The sequence below is a fragment of the Brassica napus genome, chromosome A4 (genome assembly GCF_020379485.1).
Source record: "Brassica napus cultivar Da-Ae chromosome A4, Da-Ae, whole genome shotgun sequence".
NCBI lineage: Eukaryota > Viridiplantae > Streptophyta > Magnoliopsida > Brassicales > Brassicaceae > Brassica > Brassica napus.
Window position 1 is genome coordinate 17,151,983 of NC_063437.1, and position 22,264 is coordinate 17,174,246.

Sequence of the window (22,264 nt, forward strand, 5' to 3'; positions counted from 1 at the left end):
GTTTCGTGAGAAGTGAAGATGGTTTTGGGGGTGTGCGGTGAAGTGGTGTGATTAGAGCCATTGATAGAGCCAGCAGAGTAAGATAATGAGTAAAACAGAGTCGTGCTTAGGCTCTCTGTGTGTATGTGGATGGTGATTTAATAGAACTCAAAACAATAAATCTCTCATCAAGTTTCTCTTTTTAACGTTGTTATATAATGGGCCTTGCTAAAAATACATAATAGCATCAGTGGAACTGATGTTTTTGGGCTTTAGTAGCCGGATATATATGAGGTTAGATGACCACGAAACCTAATGTTTTTTTTGTGCAAACCGATTTTCATTTAATCAAAGAAAATTTAAGCCCACAAGGCCTGTTCAGAAACATAATCGGTTCTAACATTAGCGGATCTTGGAATACAACTAAACTTGATTGTCTTAAATAAGAACTAGAGAAGGTAGATATCACAAAGAACGCCAAAGATCTCTAGCTCATCTCGTATATGTTAATCGTGTTGATGAGAACCTGAAAGTCAGAAAACATTGAGATGGAGTTGATTCCGCAATCAAGGGCAAAGTTCATGGCTGTAAGCATAACCAAAATTAATAGTTCTATTATATATGTTTAACATTTTTTTAAAAATTATAAACTCTAAATTAGTCTGTACTGTATTTAAATTTTGAAGTTTTAGACTATAATTTATGTATATATTGTTAAAAATTTCCTTAAAATTTTTATTTTTATATTCGGACCCTGTTCGACCGCTCCACATGCACGTACTATTAAACGGCCCTGGTCAGCCACCATTCATTCTTTAGCATCAGAGATCGTTTTCTGGAGTCTCTTCAGGCGTGAAATTCCGTTTCTGGAAAACGAAACCTAATGTTTATTTTTATATTTCAATGAAATATATATGCATGTAATATAAGACAGTTGTCCATTGGACTTATTTAATATTCCTAGTGGACATAATTACTATCTTATATTTTTCGTTATTCCTACAACGTCTAAAAACCTGGTTTGCGGATGCGAGTGGTTGCGGTTTTAAACGTTATTAAGAGATTTGTATGCCTGGCACAACGGTTAGAAATTTGTGCGTTTGCGGGATATTAATGACTGGTTAACTACCAAATGCACTGATGGTTAAATAATAAATTAACAATATTTACATTTTCTATAATTATAAAAATATTTTAATTCATGTTATTATAATAAATATAAATTTCTATTTATAAAATTATATTATTATTTTTTAAAATAAAATATAGAATTTTTTTAAAACTGTATAAGATAAATTAGAATACAATATATATTTTGGTATTTCTATTATTTTAATTAAAAAATTTAACTTAAATATTATTTTTATATTTATATAGTTTTTTGAAAAAAAAATTGTTTTATCCTCCCGCAACCGCAAACGATAGCTTAAACCAGTTTTGAATTTTAGAATCTTAAAGCGGTTTAAAGCGATTTATAACGTTCTCTCTGATTGTTACAAAACACCAATAACCGCTACCAAACTCAAAAACTGCGTTTGTGGGTGGTAACGGGAAACCAATTATGCCCTTGAACTATAAAACCAGCATACCATCATAAGACTAAATGTACGGAAGATCTGAATTCGATCTAATGAAAAATATAGATAAGCGTTGCCAAGAATATTATACTCATTCCATTTTAGATTATATATCATTCTAGATTTTTGACACCAATTAAAAAATAGTTATATGTTCAATCTTGCTTTTTTTTTTTATAAAAAGTCTCATTTAAACATTTTTTGTTATATAAAGAACATCATTTTAGAATTTAAATTTAAATATTAATAACAAAATGTATTAATTTTATTAATAATTTTATTTATATCAAATACTATTATTTATATGTGTTATTAATAAAAACATAAATATATTTAAATCAGTTTTAATTTGTGTGAAAATTGTCGGAGCGAAAATCTTTAATGAAACAAAAGAAGTAGAATTATGATGTTTTATTTTTCTTAATTTATGTAAGGATAAAAAGATAAACTAATGATATAGTTTGTATTAAAATCTTAAAATAATACCTATTTTGTAACAAAAAATTTACGCTATAATAGTTAATATGAAATGATGGAACTAGGCATGGGTGTTCAGAGGGCCTGTCGAATTCGGTTCAGTTGATTCAGAATTTTCGATTTTGGTAATAAGATAAACTAATGATATAATTTGTATTAAAATCTATAATAATAGTTAATATGAAACGACATAACTAGGCATGTGTGTTCAGGGGCCTGTCGAATTCGGTTCGGTTGATTCAGATTTTTGGGTTTTGGTAATATTCTCAAAAATCCTATTGGGTTTGATTTGGTTTCTTCCGGATTTGATTCAGATCGGATTATAACCAATGTCTGAAATCGTCCATGAATAGGTTTTTAAAAAATAAAGAAAATGACAAATATACTCAAAATATAAAACTTATTCATAAATATATTTAAAAACTAGTTAAACTACCCAAACTAACTTAAAGATATTCTAAATAACAAATAAAACTAATAATCTTTAGCATATACAAGAACATTAACATATTTAATATTTTTGGATATTTTCGAATCATATTTTGGATTTTGGTTCAGTTAAAATTGTACCTAAACTCTAACGTATCAAGCTCTTAAGTCTCATCCAGATAATTTTGAATAACAATTCAGATCAGATTTGTTTTTTGGTTCAGGTCAAAGTAGAGACTTTAACTTGGGGTAAAAATGCTCAGGTCTAGAAGAAACTAGATAATAGTTATTGATCAGAGAGTCACAGTGGTGAAGAGAAGCATATCAGAGGCTTGACGCTATGTCTTGACCGTAGAATTGGAAAAAGCGTCCTCATTTTAAGAACCTTTGTTTATGGAATTCTACAAAAATTATGGACCATACAAATATTTATACCTATATAATATAAACATACATATATATATACATAATACATATTTTAATAGCTCCAATGAGAAGAACTCCCGTTGGAGGTGTTTTAAAAAAGCCTTCCTGCCACTACACCATGTTGATTCCTCTTTCCTCTTCTTTGAAATTAAATATATAATAAATTTACTTATATAAAAATCAAGATAAGTATCAAAAAATTTCTACAATTTGCTAGGTCCCAATTCTCATATTCACGCCTAGCGTGATAAACATGCATAAAATTAGGTTATCAATGGAGACTTGCATGCAGACTGCAGTGCATATTTGTAATTATGAAACAGAAAACGTACTAAGTTGCCATTCACACAAATATGGTAAAGCGAAACTTATTTTACGTAAAAACCACACTTGTAAAAACATAAACAACTTTTTTTGTTTGTTCACCATTTTGCAAAAGCGCACTTGGTATAAATAACGCACTCTCCACGTAGTGTTTCACAAAATTCCGCACTGATAAAATATGGCTTCGAATATTTTAGTCCGTCGCGCACGCACCATAGTTAACAGTACATATCTATACGTTTTTATAACTATTAGAATCGCACCGCAGTTCAACCGCTTGTCCTGCACCGCTCAATCCGCTGTTACCTTTCTGAGCCTATAGATAAATGTTGTTATTAATAATTTATACTTGTCAGTTATTTCTATACTCTTAAAGGTTTCAAGCGACATTATTTTAATCAGATTTATAAAACACACACTAAATAAACTAAACAAAAGGTTATATTATAGGTAGTAATTCTTTACTTACTTTTACATCATAGATATTTAAATTGAACTTGTTAATAATTATTGGAAATAGTTTTCAAAATTTGAAATCAAAAAGATAAAAAAAATAAGAACAAAACAAAATTTATTAAATATAGGGATATATAGCCATGTGTACATTTATCCGGAACCAAAGAACCGAACCGAACCGAACCTCTTTTCGGCTCGGTTTGGGTTTGGATCACACCAATTATCCGAATAAATCTTATATCTCTAGAAACCAAAAATTGAAATAAAATTTTATATTTCACACTGTTTTAAATATTTATCTAACAAAACCGCAAAATATTTTCATCAATCAAACATTATTTTGTATCGCTTATTTTATCAAAATCACCCTTATCAAACACATTTCACTTAAAGAAATTTTTATTTTAAATCATATATATTATGTTAATATATTTTTATATTATTGTAATATATTATATATTCTATATCATTATTATTCTTTTATTAAATAATTATTTAATACCGCAAATATGTGTTGTCACCAATCAAACAATATTCCGCATCGCTTTTTACTTAAAACCGCATTTATTCCATGCCGCATTCTAATTCTACATAACAGAAGTTGCAAGTTCCGTACTTTAATTCTACACCGCTTTTAATACTAAATCCACCGTCAACATTCAGAACCTTAACGTCGATCGCAAAAAATCACTCCATCCGTACTATTACATTAATTGATTACAGGTACCGCAGATCCATAAAATCTATCATAATTTATTACGTAACGTAACAATTACTGACGCGTTTAATATTTTATTTAATATTGGTTACTGTTTGTGTTTCCCACCTATTTGAATGATGTCGAAGGAAGAAGACATGCGAGTATCTAAATTACAAAAATGCTCTATTTTTCTATGATTTATCAAGTAGAGACGTATAGTAGATTTTCAGCATTTCCAACAAATCTTTACCATCTCATTTTTAAAGCTTTTGAATTGTAACAACTTTATATCCTCTTCAATTTGAAAATTTTTAAATGTGCATTATTTACTTCCTCAAAACACTAGTATTTATTTTCATTTTAGTCATTATAATTATATATGTTTCACATTTATGTGACTAATCTTGACGTTATATTCTAATAGTTTTCCTTATATTTGACATGTTTTATATTATTTTTAGTTACATTATAGTAGTTATTAATTATTATATATTTTATTTTTCGAAAATTTAGTGGATATAATTACTAATAATACTAAAGACTAAAATATAAATATTTTTTTTAGAAAATAGATTAAATATCATTGTTGGTGCAACAAACTTAAACCTCTTTTAAAGATGTTCTTCATTCAAAAATAAGAGTACTTGTTAAAGATGCTTTATTAATGTATTGATCAAATGGTTTACTTACGGGTCATTCTTTTCGTAGGATTTATGATTTTATTCAATCTCTTGTTGGACGACTACCTCAGTTCTTGTTAGTCGCTCTTGGTTGCCAATGTCTCTTTATTAATTATCATAAACACAGGGCCGACTCAAGAAGGAAGGCCAGCAGTGCAAAAACCCATGGCCCATCCCAAAATCAAATAAATTTAACTACAAAAAGAGGTCCAATTTTTTTTTCTAGCAAAAATCCATAATATTATGTTTAATCATCTATAATGAATTAAAAAACTTGCCCATGAGTCCAGTAAAAGTTTAAGCCGGCCATGCATAAACAAAACCATTTTTTTATGGATGAAAGATTGGTAACTTGAAAGAGAGTTGCACATATTATGTAAATTACTCCCGGAATCATATACTTCTAATAAATTTCAGAATCGATAATTAATAATAATCATGCCCGGTCCTAGTCCAAGCATAACAAGCTCGTGCTTGCAGCCTTTAAATAAAATATAAGCTTTTAATTTTCAATAGGTTCTATATTTAGCACAAAGGCTTTTCTTCAAAGAGATAACAACTTTGAATCTTGAACATGCAATTTTTTTTTGTTTTCTTACATTTTTCTTAGTTAAAACGACCTAATTTTCTCTGTAGCTTGCCACTTTCTAAAACTCAGGCCGACTCATGTATCAATGCAATAGTAAAATTTATCACTGAATTCATATACTCCAATCGTCCAATATAGAATTAAAGAATTAGTGAAAAAAATCAGGTTTACAGAGAAACACGTAGCTCGTCAGAGATCGTCCTCAAAGCGGTGTGTTTTGCAGTTAAGTTGAATAGAGAGATGGACATGAGAGCACATGTAATGTTTGGTCCCATTTGATTATCAGTCTTTGTTTTTCTTTCATCTGTTAACAGGTTTGTTTTAAGTCTTGGGAGATTATAGAAGACATGGAATGATCATATACAGCCTCTCACGACAAGATCGCTCTCGGAGTTAAAACAATAACTTTTTTTGAATTATACAAGGACGTATCTTAGCCCCACATAAGTGATCCACACTAGTCATGTGTTACCACGTGTCGGTCTCCTGTTTCTGGTAATGTCGAAATGTTAATTTTCTGGTAGCCACGACTCGAACCCAGATAACTTCACCGTATTAAACTTTTTCTTTCAGTTTAATCACCACAGACTTGTAACAAATCCTGTTTTAAAACAAGAACTTCACATAGTCATAATATGCAACCACATCACAACCACGTCGACGGTCTCTATGTTTTGAAAATATCAGATGTAATATAGCAAAATAAAACAGTATTTGGCTATGCAACAACTTCAAAATTTAACCGACTATGAAAGTGCTTTTATAGTTTTATCATTGTCCACACACTCTAGTTTATTTATCTTTGGGACTATAGACGTCACGAGTCACGGACCCATATATTGCAGAGGCCAATAAACGAGAATCGCGTAAATACTTTTTTACTTTTGTTTATTGGCAGATCCACAAATTTTTGTCGGAACAAAAAAGACTCAAACAAAAGATAATTCCTTAAATTTTAAAGTACGTTTTTTTATTTCATCATGGAAAATTAAATACTTTTTGCTGTAAAATGATTACTTTCATTGTATTTCTAATTATATATTTCCCATATATAGAATTGTGGTCAAATATACATAATTCATTTGTTAATAAATTTAATTATAGGTTGATCTCTTGAAAAGTATATATAGTAACTTGTGGAAAAAAGCTTGGTCAAAATTTCTGAAATTAAAAAAATTAAATTTGAAAACCAGATAATATATTAATAATTTGGAACTAAACAATTTATATATTTATTGCTTAAATTTTAAGAGCCAAAATGAATATTTAATCTGGCTATCTTTGAGATTGTGATTCGGTAACTAAGAGTTTTAACATTTTAATCATATTGCAAGTGTACAACAAATCACAGTACTATATAAGGGATCATATCCAAAGAGACCAATAGTTTGTGAAAATATACCTAAGCTAAGCAGAAAGTAGATATGCAGATATAAATAATGCAGTATAAACGAAAAGCATTAGGCAATAAAGAAATCGTAGGAAAACAGATCATAAAAGGTAGACAGTTGATCAATAATCAATTAAGCATCATTCTAAAACTCAAAATACGTGGAAACTTCTTTTGACCAAAAATTTATTAATGTTTTTACACCAAAAAATCTGGGTTTCAATTCGTAAAGAAAACAAAATTATGAAAATTAAAAGAGAAAGTGCTTATAAGAAATCTGCACCATAGTTCAAGGAGTACCGTCAAATCTGGATTCCATAGGATGGCTTAAGTGATGCAGTCAGGCGTGAATCTTCATACGGCAAGTAGAATTATCAACTGTATAATCATATGTAATATTTGTCATAGTTGTATAATTATCTAACGTTAAAAAAAAAACTCAAAACACAGTTGTATAATCTTTTCACTTCTATGAGTCCAATAATTGTATCTAACACAACCTATAGAATTAAGTCCCATTGAACCTAAGAGATAAGATATACATTAAGTTCGAGTTTTAAAAGCACCCCCAACAGCAAGTCCTTAGCAATATTTGTCAGGAGAAAAAAATATTATAATATTTGTTTTTTAGGTTTCCGTGCGCCATAAACTCTTGCATAAGGATTGATTCATGTGCAAGTTCGTTACTGTTCGCGTGCCCCACTACGCGTGGCGGCCCACGATTGGTCAATTTTTTTTTTTTTTAAATTCGGACGAAAAAGAAAAAAATAATAAAATATTCCAAAAGTTGTTTATTGGTTATCGAGCCCTTGGTTTCTGGGTTGTGGGTGCTCTAATAAGTTTACAAAGCGCAATAACATCAACTACTGTTGATTACGGAAACTTTTCTCATAGTGAATATTTTCAAGCAAGCAAAATACAGTAGAACTTTTATAAATTAATAATGTTGAAAATTTGAAATTTTATTAATTTATAGAGATATTAATTTAAAAACTTTTTTATTTAGATTTATTGTTTTAAAATATATTTATTCTAAGAATTTTTTTTATTAGTGTATAGAAATTAATTGTTATTTTTTGAAATTTGACATTTATGTTAATTTTATTATATTATTTATTGTATATAATATATATTGGATAGAACTTAAATTTGGTCTTAGAAATAATATTACTAATTATCTATATTGGATAGAACTTAAATTTGGTTTTAGTCTGCAATAAATTGCATAGTCTCGGATTCGAAACCTGAATTTCCTGTAATCTGCAATAAATTGCATAGTCTGGGATTCGAACCCCAGACTTGGGTGTAAAAGCCTTTAAACCTTAACCAATAGGCTACGGTGTTTCCACAACTTTATCTATGTCTAGGGTAGACATTTTAAGCCAACAATCAACTAAGAAACAATCATATGAAAGATATTTTAGCCAATATAATAGGAAAGATATGATAACACCGATAAAGTTTCTTTTTTTTTATAACGCTGATTTATTATAACATTACATTTATGAAAAAGATTACATAGACGATTCGACAACCGACAATACTACATGTCTTATGAAGATCTATGCATAACTTTATTATCTGAGACGTCCTATGAAGATCTATTCCTGACGAGATTTACTTGCACCATGTTGAAGATTCCTTGTAAACATTTCTTCTGTAGTCTGCATTAATAAATCGATCTCTCCGAAACTTGAAACCTGGATTTCCTGTAATCTGCATAAAATTGCATAGTTTGGGGGGTTTGAACCCAAGATTTGGATGTAAAATACTTTAAACCTTAACTATTAGGCTATGGTGCTTACACAACCGATAAAATTTCTTTTGACTATTTCTTTTGTGTTTAAAAGGAACATTGATTAGAAAGAAAGAAACCTCGAAAATAAATAAAAAATTAATTATTAACTTTTTTTGAGCAACAGATACATTATTAACATGTGTTGTGTTTTAAAGGGAAGACTGGTTTTTTTTTTATCAAAAAAGGGAAGACTAGTATCGAAGAAAAGGGGAAAGAAAAGATTGAAATATTCATGGGAAGAAAATACAACAATGACAAATATGACTGATAGCGGCTATTCACGGGATGTGGTAGCAACTGAGGCATACATATATTTTAGTGACATTGCTTTTTATTGGGGTTAAAAAGTTGATCATCCTAGGAATTGAACTTGTTACCTACAAATATTAAAGAATGTGCTCTTATGATATTATGACTTATAAAACTCATACTAGTTAATATAAATTTAATCACTCCTCTTCAATGCCTACAACATTTAAATACTTACATAGCCATGTCATATTTTACCAAATATTACTATATTTTAAGGTGAAATCATTTCTACCAAAAACTAATCTTTAAGAACATATTGAAAATGTTGCACAAGAAACCAAACCGAGGCCTAGAATAATGTTCAAGGTACCAGTCCATCAACATTAGACAAGCCCGATTGTTTTTTTTTGAAAAGGGACAAGCCCGATTGTTCTACGCAAAAATTAGGGATTCGTGCCACTTGACGGCATGTGGAGCTAATAAATTCATACCGGAGAGAATCGGTCCTTGGCATGTACCAACACAGCACTTCATTATCCAGTGGAAGGCAGTAGACCACCGAGATGTAGTTAAAAACTTGATTTCAAATTTATAAAGTTGTATACTAAGAATGTTATTAATTTTGTTGCCGGAAAGATTTAGCAAATGATACATAATTATGCAAATATTAGTAATGTGATATATAAATATTGTAGACATCTAGGAACTAGATAATAATACATATACCATAACAGTTTAGTTTTTTGTTACATTCACTGGTCGGTTGCCGCGAGGTAGTGAGAGAAGGGCGTCCTCAAACCCTGATTGCAACGATTCCTACAGCTTCCAACTGACACCCTAGATCAAATCAAAGCATAGAATCCAAGCTCTGACCCCAAAACTTAGCTCAGAAAAAAGAAACCACCGGCGGTACGAGGAGAAGCCAAAGTCTGACTATGCCGTCGTTCAGTGGTTTGTGCTGGAGATTACCGCTTCCATTACAATTCACCGGAACCATGTACACCCATCTAACCGCAACCCATATAGAGAAGACGGATCGGAAAATGGACAACACTCTGGAAGAGACAAAACCAAAGCCAAATCTGGTGCCTGTTGCCTAACTATCTCACCAAAAGCTCACAAGAGCCGTGAAATGCTCTCAATATACGGACACGATGATGCTGTGATTATTTGAAAAGAGCGAAGCGACGGAGCCGGCCACAACACTGTCACCACTTTGCGTTAAGGAACGTGATGGGTAACCAGAAGCAAGAGCCAAGCAAGTACGAGACCAGATACACCAAAGACATCAACACGAAGCCACAAGGAGACACGGATAGCAAGCCGTAGCAGTACCACCGACGAACACCTACGCGCCACCACCACCGGAGAGCTCGACGGATTGTGATAATTGTTTGGAAAATGATAGTATTGATGAGAAACATCCCACATCGGAAATATAAGAATTAATCTACTACTATATAAAGGGTTATGGTCAATCCACTAATTACCATTTGGTTTTAAGTTGGAAGCCCATAATAAAACCCGAATCTAACATGGTATCAGAGCGATAAGATCCTTTGACCTAATTTACTACAACTACTACCACTATATTGATGGTGGGCTCTTTATGGATGTTATTCCCACATTGTTCACGCTTCAGACCTAGACCTAGATGTCTGAGCGTGAGGAAGGATATTGATGAGAAACATCCCACATCAAAATTTAAGAATTAATCTACTAACTAGATTTTGACCCGCGCTTTCAAAGCGCAGGATCATTTTCGAAACATTCCAAGTTTATTTGATATAAATTTGTATTTTAATTGTATCTACACTTAGATATTACAAATGGAACATTATATTCAGTGTTTTGAAACCCGACCCGATCCGCAGTAAAATTGGTAAATTCGGTGGCTCATATGTAATTCATTTTAGTTTAAAAAAAAAAACTGTTATTTAAAAATTCTTTAAACCCCGTAACAACCGCTAAAACCCGAGATCTGGTTATCGGTTGAGCTGGTAGATGACCCAATATATATTTCGGTTTGATTTATTATTATATTTAGAGTATTATAATATATATTCATGAATGTTCAGATGAATAGTGAATATATTATGAAAGTGATATTCCAATTTAAATACAATTTTAGTCCAACTAAAATTTCATCTTGTTAATGGATCAATATTTGAGAGGATGCATACTAAAAATGAAATAGATTTGAGTATCAATAATGTGTATACGTCTATTAAAAATTAATGATTTACGTTTACAAAAAAAAATTATTTATTTATTTAGTTAGTTTACTTTTGTTATTCACATGTTATTAGATACTTTTTGATTTTTTTGTCTATGGCTTATTTTAAATTTAAAAGCTAATTTCATTATTCGCATTAGAAATGTAAATATTTATTATTTTATTTTGATATATATTTTTATTATATTTAGTTCTTAATTTTCATAATATTTATATATATATATATAATTATATTTTTAAATAATTAAAATATTAACCCTTACTCTCTGGCATCGATTCATGTTAATGTAATGTTTTATGATATATTTTTGTTAATATTTTTTTCAATAAGTTTATATTTGATATATATGTTGCATGTCTCTTTCAGTAACCCGTAAAAAATACATTCATAAACCTATCAACAGTAACATGTTTCATCGTATAATTACTATTAATATTTATTTTAACATATATATATTTAATACTCTTAACTATAAAATTATATTTTTATGTATTTGGTGAGGCTTTTGAACAATTTGTTTTTTTTTTTGCATTTGGATTAATATATAGTTGTATATATACAAATGAATATATATATATATATATATATATATATATATATATAAGTATTTATTACATTAATAACTAAAATATAATTGAATAGTTATTTAAATTTCGAATTAATATAAATTAAATTCATTAGTTTAAAAGATAATAGATTAGTTAGTTAGTTCCTTAATTTTAGGTATGATGTATATTTAATAATTAAATTAGATATGAATATAAATAATATGAAATATAATTAAATATAATGGTCTAACCGAGACTATTTGTAAGTAGATAAAAATTGCTTCTGTTTTAATAGTATTGATATATAAAGGGTTAGAGTCAATCCACTAATTACTAATTGATTTTAAGTTGGAAGTCCATAATAAAACCCGAATCTAACAGATAGTATCTACTCTATTAAAATAGAGTCTTATTTTTTATCTACCATACACAAGTCTATGTTAGACCATTTATTATAAATTTAACTAAACATCATAAAATTACTCATATATAATATTCTCCTAACAAAAAAATATACATCTAAACAATAACATTTCTAAGAAATTTAAAAATATTGTCATTAGGTAATTATCATTTGACTGTTTATTATATTTAATATAGATCATATTTTATATATTTCAGTAACTAATTTTGAAATTAAATAGTATAGCCTAATTATTTTTAAATTATCAAATTAAATTTTTATATAAAACAAAATAAATAATATTTTATTGTTTGTAACATTTTATGTTTGATATTTTAGTAAAAATAAAAACATTAAACTGAAATATAATATATTAAATAAAATAATATTAAAAAATAATAATTTATTCGCATAAAAACATTTCGAGAATAAAAAATTATAAACAAAGAAGCTAATAATTTATTTTATTAATTCATGTAAAACTAATTTTTAAAATTAAACTATTAATATTGATGTTGTATTTTAAATAAATAAACAAAAATACTTCATTACTATATGATTTGTACAATATCATCAAATAAATTTCAACAAATAAAAATTTTTAAAATAAAAATTATATACATAAAATTAATATTAAATATATTTCTTTATAACATATTTTATATTTTAGAAGTTAATTTAAAAATATAAATATATCTGCACAGATGTGCGGGTTAATATCTAGTTACAATTAAAGAACAGAGTTAGGACATCTTTATCAAGGGATTCTCAAAACTTTGGCACGGATTTTCCAACTTCTTGAGAATTTCTCTAACTATTAATAATTAACTTAGCTAATGAAGCACTAGAAACAAAAGATGTTAAAAAAAAGACAAGGAAATAGATTGGAGACAGAGAATGTTGAATATCGAACAAAATTCACATTTAATTCAACAATTGCTTCGATTAACTTTAGGAGTTTCACAAAGATCTGAGAGTTCAAGAACACCTGCAAGACCGAGAAGTCCTCCTCCAATCCTGACAAGAGGTATCGAGATCTTATATTTATTATTTAAAATTTACTAACATATTTTATTTTGCGATTACAAGTCGTATAAGGGATAAGAGAGGATCTCCAATGTGTATCAAAATAAGAAAAATCATCAAAAATGAAAAAAAAAAAAGGATTAGTACCCTTCTTTCTAATGGTACATTATTTTAAGAAAAAAATAAGGATATTACTAGTATTACATAATATTTGAGAAAACACTATTCACAAATTTATTTTAATTAGTACCCTTTTATTTGTATAATAATCTCTAAATTTATGATAAAACTTTTTTATGCTTAAAAATCTATACAGAAAATATTACTTTAGTACTGATTAAAATTTTCAAAATATAACTATAACAATTTAAATATAAAAGTATAACTAAATAATAATATATCTTAAATAAACATATAATAAAGTAGCAAACAATGAGAATTTAAATACATAACTAATAAGAAATTAGAAAAAACACAAACAAACTTAACAAAGCATAGAAAAATTGTTAATGTAATAAAAGCTATTTTAGTTAAGTTAAATCTTACTTAAAAACTTCAAATTTCAAAATAAGTGAGTATAATTTTAATTTTTATAAGTATTGTTAGCAATAAATAAGAAGTTAAAAATAAAAGGTAACATTAGAGAAAATCTTAACCTAATTTTGAATTTATTTCGTTTTGAGAAAAAAAAATGAGGAATCACAAAGTAGGTATTTAGTATCAGTTACCAAATGGGTTGTCGATTTTTCGTATATAATAATTGCATTTGTTTTACTAAAATGTCAAAAGTATATTATCTCCGTATACAAATGATTGATGTTTTAATTAGTTTATTCTTTTGTATACAAAAGACTGATTTTATAGATTTAATTACTGCATTTTTTTTATTTAAAAATAAAGCATCATAAAAAAAATTAAAAAATTATGGGTTGAATTTTATTGAGAATGAGATAAAAGTTTAAACTAATTAAAAGTGAAATCAAAAGTAATAAAAAAAGTAAATATTAATTTTTTTTTCATGTGTGAACAATTTTAAAACATCAATTTTTGTATACAGAGGGACTGTTTTTTTTTTTGTCTAACAACTTAAAATATCTAGTTGGGGAATGGCATTGCTTAGCAAAAAAAATCAAAAATCTTTTGACACGTAGGTTTTTAGCCTATATATATAGTAGAACTGGGTGGAAAGAGAGGAGATCAGACACAGAAACAAATAAGAACTTTTGTTTTATTATATTCCGAGAATGAATATTGCAGGTATTGTTCCAACGTTGCAGGAAGCCATTGCTCCGACATTCCATGGCGAGTGGATCAAGGTAACTAAATATTAATTCCATGTATTTAACTTCTCACAAATTCCATGTCTCAGAAAGATAACCTCACTCCGTTTTTTTAATATAAATCGTTTTATGATTTTGCACATAGATTAAGAAAATCATTAATTTTTTTATATTTTCTAAACAAAAACATCATTAATTATTTATTTAACCACAAATCAACCAATAATAAAATATAAGATATATTATCATTGGTCATATAACATTAAGTGTTAATAAATTTTATATAAAAAATCGAAAACGTCATATAATTTGGAACATAAAAATTTATCTAAAACGACTTATATTAAAAAACAGAGGGAGTATGTTTTAGGTTTTTCACACTTATTAAGAAAACATATCAAATTTTAGTTATCAATACATTATTTTTTGTTATCAATTATTCCTCACAACTTTTAACCAATAAAATCTTTATAAATACCATTATCTTTTTTAAAGTTTTCAGTTTACAATTAATTTATACATTAAAAATATAAAACATATATCTTTTTGAAACAATTTTTTTCTTATAAAATATATATTTTTTGAAATGGAGGAAGTATAATTTTGTAGGAGAAATATATTATGTAGATTAAATTGGGTAGTGATTACTAGCTATGCATTGCCCTAGCTATCACTTCATAGTATTATATTCACTGTTTTCGAAAAGTTCATATAATAAGCAAATACATCATGACGGTTTTCGTCTTGTGGTGGCAGATCTAGAAGTTATTTTGATCTGGGGCATACAAATAATTTATCAACAATGTCAACAGGGGTATTTGTCAAAAAAATTAAAAAAATACACTGAAATTTTAAAAACCATGGTGGGCAACTGCCCCACCCTTTGTACATCTACCTCCTATTATTTGGGTTGAAATTTATTGTGGTGACGAGATGTTATATTGATTATCAAATACATCACGTACGAGATATCATATGGTAATTGATTATCTGGGTTGAAATTTATTGTGGTGACGAGGTGTTATATTGATTATCAGGTAGAGCAAAAAGGTAAGGGACCAGGACCGAGAAGTTCTCACGCCATAGCCGTGGTAGGAGACAAGTTGTACTCATTTGGTGGCGAATTAACATCCAATGTCCCCGTCGACAAAGACCTTTACGTCTTTGACCTCAACACCCACACTTGGTCAGTCGCTCCAGCCACCGGAGATATTCCAACACTCAGTTGCTTAGGCGTCGCCATGGTAGCTGTTGGATCTACACTCTACGTTTTCGGCGGCCGTGATGCGTCCCGAAAGTACAACGGGTTTTACTCGTACGACACAGTGAAAAACGAGTGGAAACTTGTGACGGGGGTCGAGGAAGGACCTGAGGCTCGTAGCTTCCACTCTATGGCTTCGGATGCGGAGAACGTGTACTTGTTTGGTGGGGTGAGCAAAACCGTGAGGCTCAAGACGCTTAACGCGTTTAACGTTTCAGATGAGAAATGGGTCCAGCTTCCGACACCGGGTGATTCTTGTAAAGAAAGAGGAGGAGCAGGACTTGTTGTGGTTCAAGGGAAGGTATTGTTAATGAAGGATTAAAGTCCAATATTGGTAGTTAGATAACTAATAGATTAAAATATAAAGGATTAGCAGCCTATAATCTATTTTGATTTTAAGTTGGAAGTTCATAATAACCCCGAATTAAACAGGTATGGGTGTTTTACGGGTTCTACGGAGACGAGTGTGATGATGTCCATTGCTTCGATGTGGATCGAAATGTGTGGACTAAAGTCGAGACTACTGGGGAGAAGCCTTCACCAAGGAGCGTTTTCGCGATTGCGGCTGTTGGGAAACATGTCATTGTAGTTGGAGGTGAGATCGAGATGGACCCTCAGGCCCATGTTGGTCCTGGGAAGTTGTGTGGCAAAGGTTTCGTGTTGGACACGGAAACGCTGGAGTGGAAGAAACTGGAAGATGGTGGAGGGGAGGCACCAACTGAACCGCGTGGCTGGTGTGCATCGACAGCTGCCACGATCAATGGAAAGAAAGGGATGCTGATGTTTGGTGGGAAGGCTCAGACCAACAACCGCTTTGATGATCTTTACTTCTACTCGGTGAAAGAGCTTAACCCTCTCATCAATGTTCGTGTTGGACTTGGGTTATTTTAATCTCATAAGGAGATTTGTCAGAGACCGAGAGTTGGTGTAAAATACCTAAGAATAATGTGTCTCTGCTTGTCGTTTGAAGTCTGGTGTGATCAAAACATCAAAGTCTGTTTTTTTTTTAAGTATTGAATAATGTGGGAGTCTGTTTGGTTTGAAGTATTCTGTAACTGAAACGTCAAAGTCTGTATGTAATGAATAATGTGTGTATCTGCTTGTGGTTTGAAATATATTGTGATTGTGAATTATCAAAGCCTCTCTTTTAATATTTACCTCCATTTCCTTTCCCTCAATGGGGTATAATTTTAAACAAGACCATCAAAGAAGTCCACAGAGAATTCGGGTTGATATTTAAAAGATTTCATTTAACACCAAATGCAATAATACAATGTTCTAGGCACCATTGCCAAATGATAGAGAAACGCAATAAGCCATACTTGTAATGAAAAACATAGAGATACAAGTAGGTACCACAACATAAAATGTAAAAAGAGATATGATCACTCTCATAAGAAGGACCGAGCAAGATCGTTCCTGCACTCACCAATAGGTGACATAATAATGCTCAAAAGAGCACAACTGACCACCATCTTAGGAGAAGAAACAAACCAGAGTTTTGGTTAATTCGAATCAAATCCATAGTAGCTTTACTTCAGATTGTAGCTTCCTCATTAAAAAAATAGTAGAACTATGAAGAGTTATGTCAAGCAATGTATAACTGAACACGGTGATCGTGAGCAACTGAAGTGAAAATAATAATTTGTAATCAAAGTTTTTTATATCGTAAACCTCGAATCTGAAACAAGAGTAACATATTAATTAAGCAAAAAGCTTTACACATTTAAACTAAAGTCATATTGTGTCCTAAACTAGAATCTAAAATGATAACAGTCTTCAATATTCGTTATTTGTTTGCATATATATAGATACACACATTATATATATATACAAGATCGATCCAAAAATGAGATTACGTTGTCGAAAATATAAGTTAACCTTTATCCATCCAAGCCATATATTAGCTAGCCGAATCAATAAGTAAAAAGGAATGCTCACGGTCTTTGAAGTTAAGCATTCGCGCGTGTGGTAAGTGCCCATACTATTTATGGTTACGTCTTTATACAAAAAGAGTCAAAATGATAAACAAAAGTGAAAAGAAAAGATTCGCTATTCACATTCGAAAGATAACTCATCCGAACATGAACTTACCTTGCAAGCAAAGTATTATTACCTTCATCTATTATTTCTCATACTTAACCTTATCTTCACCGGAATCGTTGTTGTGATAATGTTTTTAATGATCAGAGGATTCTAAAATTACACTCAAGACAAATTTACGTAGCTTGCTTTGTAGCAATTATTTGTCAACAAATTATATCAAAACTATCAAACTTCGGTAATGATCTAAATTTCTTTCTTTTGATAACCGATAATGATACAACTAAAGAAGAGCGATGAAAAAAAAAAAAAAAAAAGAAAAAAAAAGAAGAGCGATGGATAACGTTGAAGATGCAAATACGTTAGTAGTTAACTAGTTACGTGAGGTCTCAAGACTCTCAACTATATATCTTTATATATATAAAAGACTTTGTTTCTCTCCTGGGTGTGCCAACGAGGACACCACGTCATAAATCCAAGCCCTGCCGCGTCGACACGTCAGAAACTCACCGTTTCACTAAAGCGTTCTTATATGGTTACGGGCTTTGCGGTGGGCTTTGTCATGCAATTTGATGTTAAGGCCCGACGACAAACAAATTTGGTAAGAACCCTAATCCGGGTTGGAGAGCGCCTCTGTGTTCTTCGCTTCTCTCATTGGCGGAGACGACGATTTGGATTTCTTTAACGTTATGCGTTGTGATTTTCTCCCATAAATCCTCTTAATTCGTAAACCCACTACCAGACCTTTCGATTGCATCGTTTGTCGACTAAATCGTGTATAAATATCTCTTTTATGCTAACCACGACTTCCACATCTCTCTTCTACATATCTTATGCTCATCTCTGTGCTCATCTCTGTTAATGGCTAACACGACTGCTTTTTTTTTAATCTGAAGTCTGGGCGGTGCTCATCCGTTGTAGAGGCCAGACTGCTTCGATTCTGGAGGCTAGGAATGTTAAGCGTGGTGGAGAGCCTATGTGGATGGATTTGTTCATGGTGGATGTTAACGTGAGTGGTTTTTTGTTCTCTTCTTTGTATCAAACGTTCTGGGTTAATATTAACAATCGTGCCGTTATTATTTCTCTGTGAGCTCTAGGCTGTTTATATGTTTGATATTTTTTCCGGTGAATCTGATCGTGTCTTACTTTTAAAAAATTTCTTAATTTTTTTTAGATGCTGATGTGCATTGTTTCTTGAATTTTTGTAAGTACATGCATAGATAGATAGGTCGTTGTGAATAGAGCTATCAATTTCTCATGCAATCAAGTTCACCCACTAATTCTTCTTCAATGGAACTTTAATCCAGATGAACAGATTACATGATGAACAGATTAATGATTTGTTGTATTACAAATGAACAGATTAATGATTTGTTGTATGCTGATCCATCTCATGATTTGTTGTACGCTGATCCATCTCATGATTTATTGTATTACAGATGAACAGATTAATGATTTGTTGTACGCTGATCCATCTCTTATTTGCTTAAGTACCTCTAACTCTGTAATTACAGATGAACAGATTAATGATTTGTTGTACGCTGATCCATCTCATGTCACTTGCCAACACAAACACTGGTTTTCCAGGTTTCAATTGTAAACCATACTATACAAATTATAAATTTCACTGCCAAGTAGCCTTAATATTTTCTTTGGTTAGCAGACTTGGTTGGCGAAGTCAGGGGCATTAAAACAATTTACAACGAAGAGACCCAGAGTACTTAACGTCTCAAGACAACCACAAGGCTTGATAGGTATATGACAACGCTGGTGTTTTTTTTTTTAATTTCCCCCATTACACACATTGGTGACTTGCACGTTTGTTCAAGGATGAAAAACATGGAGTTTGGCCTCCGGCCCTCCGCAGGCACTCGACTGTCTGCTTGAGTGTATTTGGTGGGCTTGCTGGGCAGAAGGACAAAAAAAGGCGCTACTCTGATGTAGAGTAGACCAAAGTTTGTTGTTGGAACAAATATATATACCCAAAGTTTGTTGGAGGTAAGAACGAACTCTCTTTTAGGATTTGTACACTAGGGTCTTGGGGTTAAGTTGTGGTTGTGTTCAATACATAAGTGAACAAATTTTTTTTAAAAAATGTCTACCCTAAGTTTGAGGGAGCCCCTCTTTCACGCTAAGTTGCTATATATTGACGCCTAACCACGTTTAATATTGGCAAAATCATCACACATAACCTCTTTGATTGCAGGCAGGCTGTTCATCAACGCTTCTTCTGGTACTCATTCAGCTCCATAGAACATTCCGATCAGAGATAAAGACAGAGAGACACCATTGGGTGGCCGAGTATCATGAGAGGAAACACAAGAAGCTCAAGAGATACCATAGATTCCTTTGTGTCTTGCAGAGAGATTGGCAAGGTGATTGAATAAGACATGATTGTTCTTAATTTTGGTTTACTATTTTCAGGAACTTATGATCCTGATTCCTGGAACTAGATGGTTTCTTTTGTTTTCTTTCAAACTAATATTGTAATATATTCTAGAGAATTACAGCGTTTCTTGCTCATTAGAATATATACGAACCATGCCTGATATGAACAGGCCGACCAGAAAGAAAGTGGTTCGAATCAGTCTTCACCAAAACTTGGGATTAAAATTAAAGTTGGTGGTGGACTTTAAGAGGAAACAGAGTAACGAGACACCAAATATAACACTCAAATGATTTCTTTGGACACAAGTAACTGATATGTGTTGGGAAGTTTTTGTGGCGTTTAATCCTTCAATGTAAAAACAAAAAAAAAGATGCACATTTATGGGTTGGGTGATCGATCTTCTCTCATTCTCAAGTATGAAAATGAATTTAATTTGATATATTCAGTTGCACATAATTTCATAACTGTCATAGTGGTACCAAAAAAAAAATCTAAAGTAAATTACTAACATTAATCACTTTGTCATAATTATTTATGAATATACAGTATTTGTGGTTTAAATGTTGTTTGGGATTCGCACTCTAACCCAACTAGGAAGATAGTTAGAAGTGTATAAACAAACTTTTTAACCTTAGAACTAAATGATTCTAAAACCAAAACGAATCTTAAATCAATTGTAAACTTAACAATTATTTTGCATAAGAACTTAAATAACCGACACAGAAGAGTATTTAGATCATAATTAAGATTTAGTTCGACTTTTGATCATCTTGCTCATAATTCTATCAGGATTTTCAGTTATAAAAACAATAAATTGTAAGTTTTAATCCTTTCAAATTTGAATAAAACCATGAATAAGTTAAAAATAAATTATAATATATCTATCAATTTATATTTATAATGGTTTAAAAAACACATATATATATATATTCAAATACAAAAAACATTGCACAAAAAAAAGATGTAATAAAATACATGTCAAGATTATTATATTTTTTAAAGAAATTATTATAGTAAATAATTATTTTTTAAAGAAATTGTTATAGTTAGATAAATACATAATTTTAAAAATAAATAGTAAAATAAATAGTTAGGATTATTGTAAAAGATTATGAAAGTTTATGTTACTTTTAGTGCTGACAAAAAGAGTTAATACTACTTTTACTTAAAAGTGAATTTAAAATAAATTAATATTTTTATTTTATTTATTCGCCCGCCCGTCCGTAGGGCGGGTTTACCCTAGTATATATATACATGAAACTAGTGATAGCAAAGAGTTGATCAAATCGTCACATTGGCCTAACGAAGCTAACCAAATTACACACATTAATAAATACATAAACGGCTCATTTCCTAAGATTCGAAAGGAATATTTAGGTTTTATGTCAAAAATTCAAAGTGACCAACCAATCTTACTTTCCCCTCACAGTTTTAAAATAACTAGAGACTTTTCCCGGGCTACGCCCGGGTTTATTTTTATAAATAGTTAGTTGCTTTAAGATATTAAGTTACTTCTATCGGAATATTTAATATATATATTGGATATAATGACAAATAAAAATTATTAAAATGAAGTTAAAATTATTAAAATGTAAATGTAAGCAATAATAAAACACACATATTACATTATTCAAAATATTATTACAGTAGAAAAAAATCTGGTTTAAACTCAAAATTTTAAATTTTGATTTCCTAAGTTATTCATTCCCTCTATCTTTCGGATTTGTATTATTATTTAAGTGGCTAGCAGTTTTTTTAAGTTTTAGCAATAAAACTAATCTTTCTAGAAGTATTAGAAGTATGCATGAAAAAAAAATTGTTGAAAAAACTTCAAAAATGTTGGATTTAATAAATATTTTGTAAATACATTGATTAAAGGTAAACAGTTAATTGCTTATTGTATATTTTCTGAAAATTCATAAAAGTTGAGAAAAATAGAATGGTTTTCATGAGGTAAATATGTCCTGAAGACCAGATATATCTACTAAATATTATTTTCT

The 22,264-nt window shown here is 30.2% G+C and overlaps 1 protein-coding gene across 1 annotated transcript; it reads left to right on the plus strand.

Moving 5' to 3' along the window:
- Window positions 1–14,360: 14,360 nt before the first annotated feature.
- Window positions 14,361–16,965, plus strand: LOC106447085 (nitrile-specifier protein 2). The gene is made up of 3 exons (XM_013888941.3): window positions 14,361–14,607; window positions 15,609–16,133; window positions 16,265–16,965. The coding sequence occupies exons 1-3, from the start codon at window positions 14,536–14,538 to the stop codon at window positions 16,721–16,723; spliced, it is 1,056 nt and encodes a 351-aa protein (XP_013744395.2). The 5' UTR covers window positions 14,361–14,535; the 3' UTR covers window positions 16,724–16,965.
- Window positions 16,966–22,264: the final 5,299 nt, after the last annotated feature.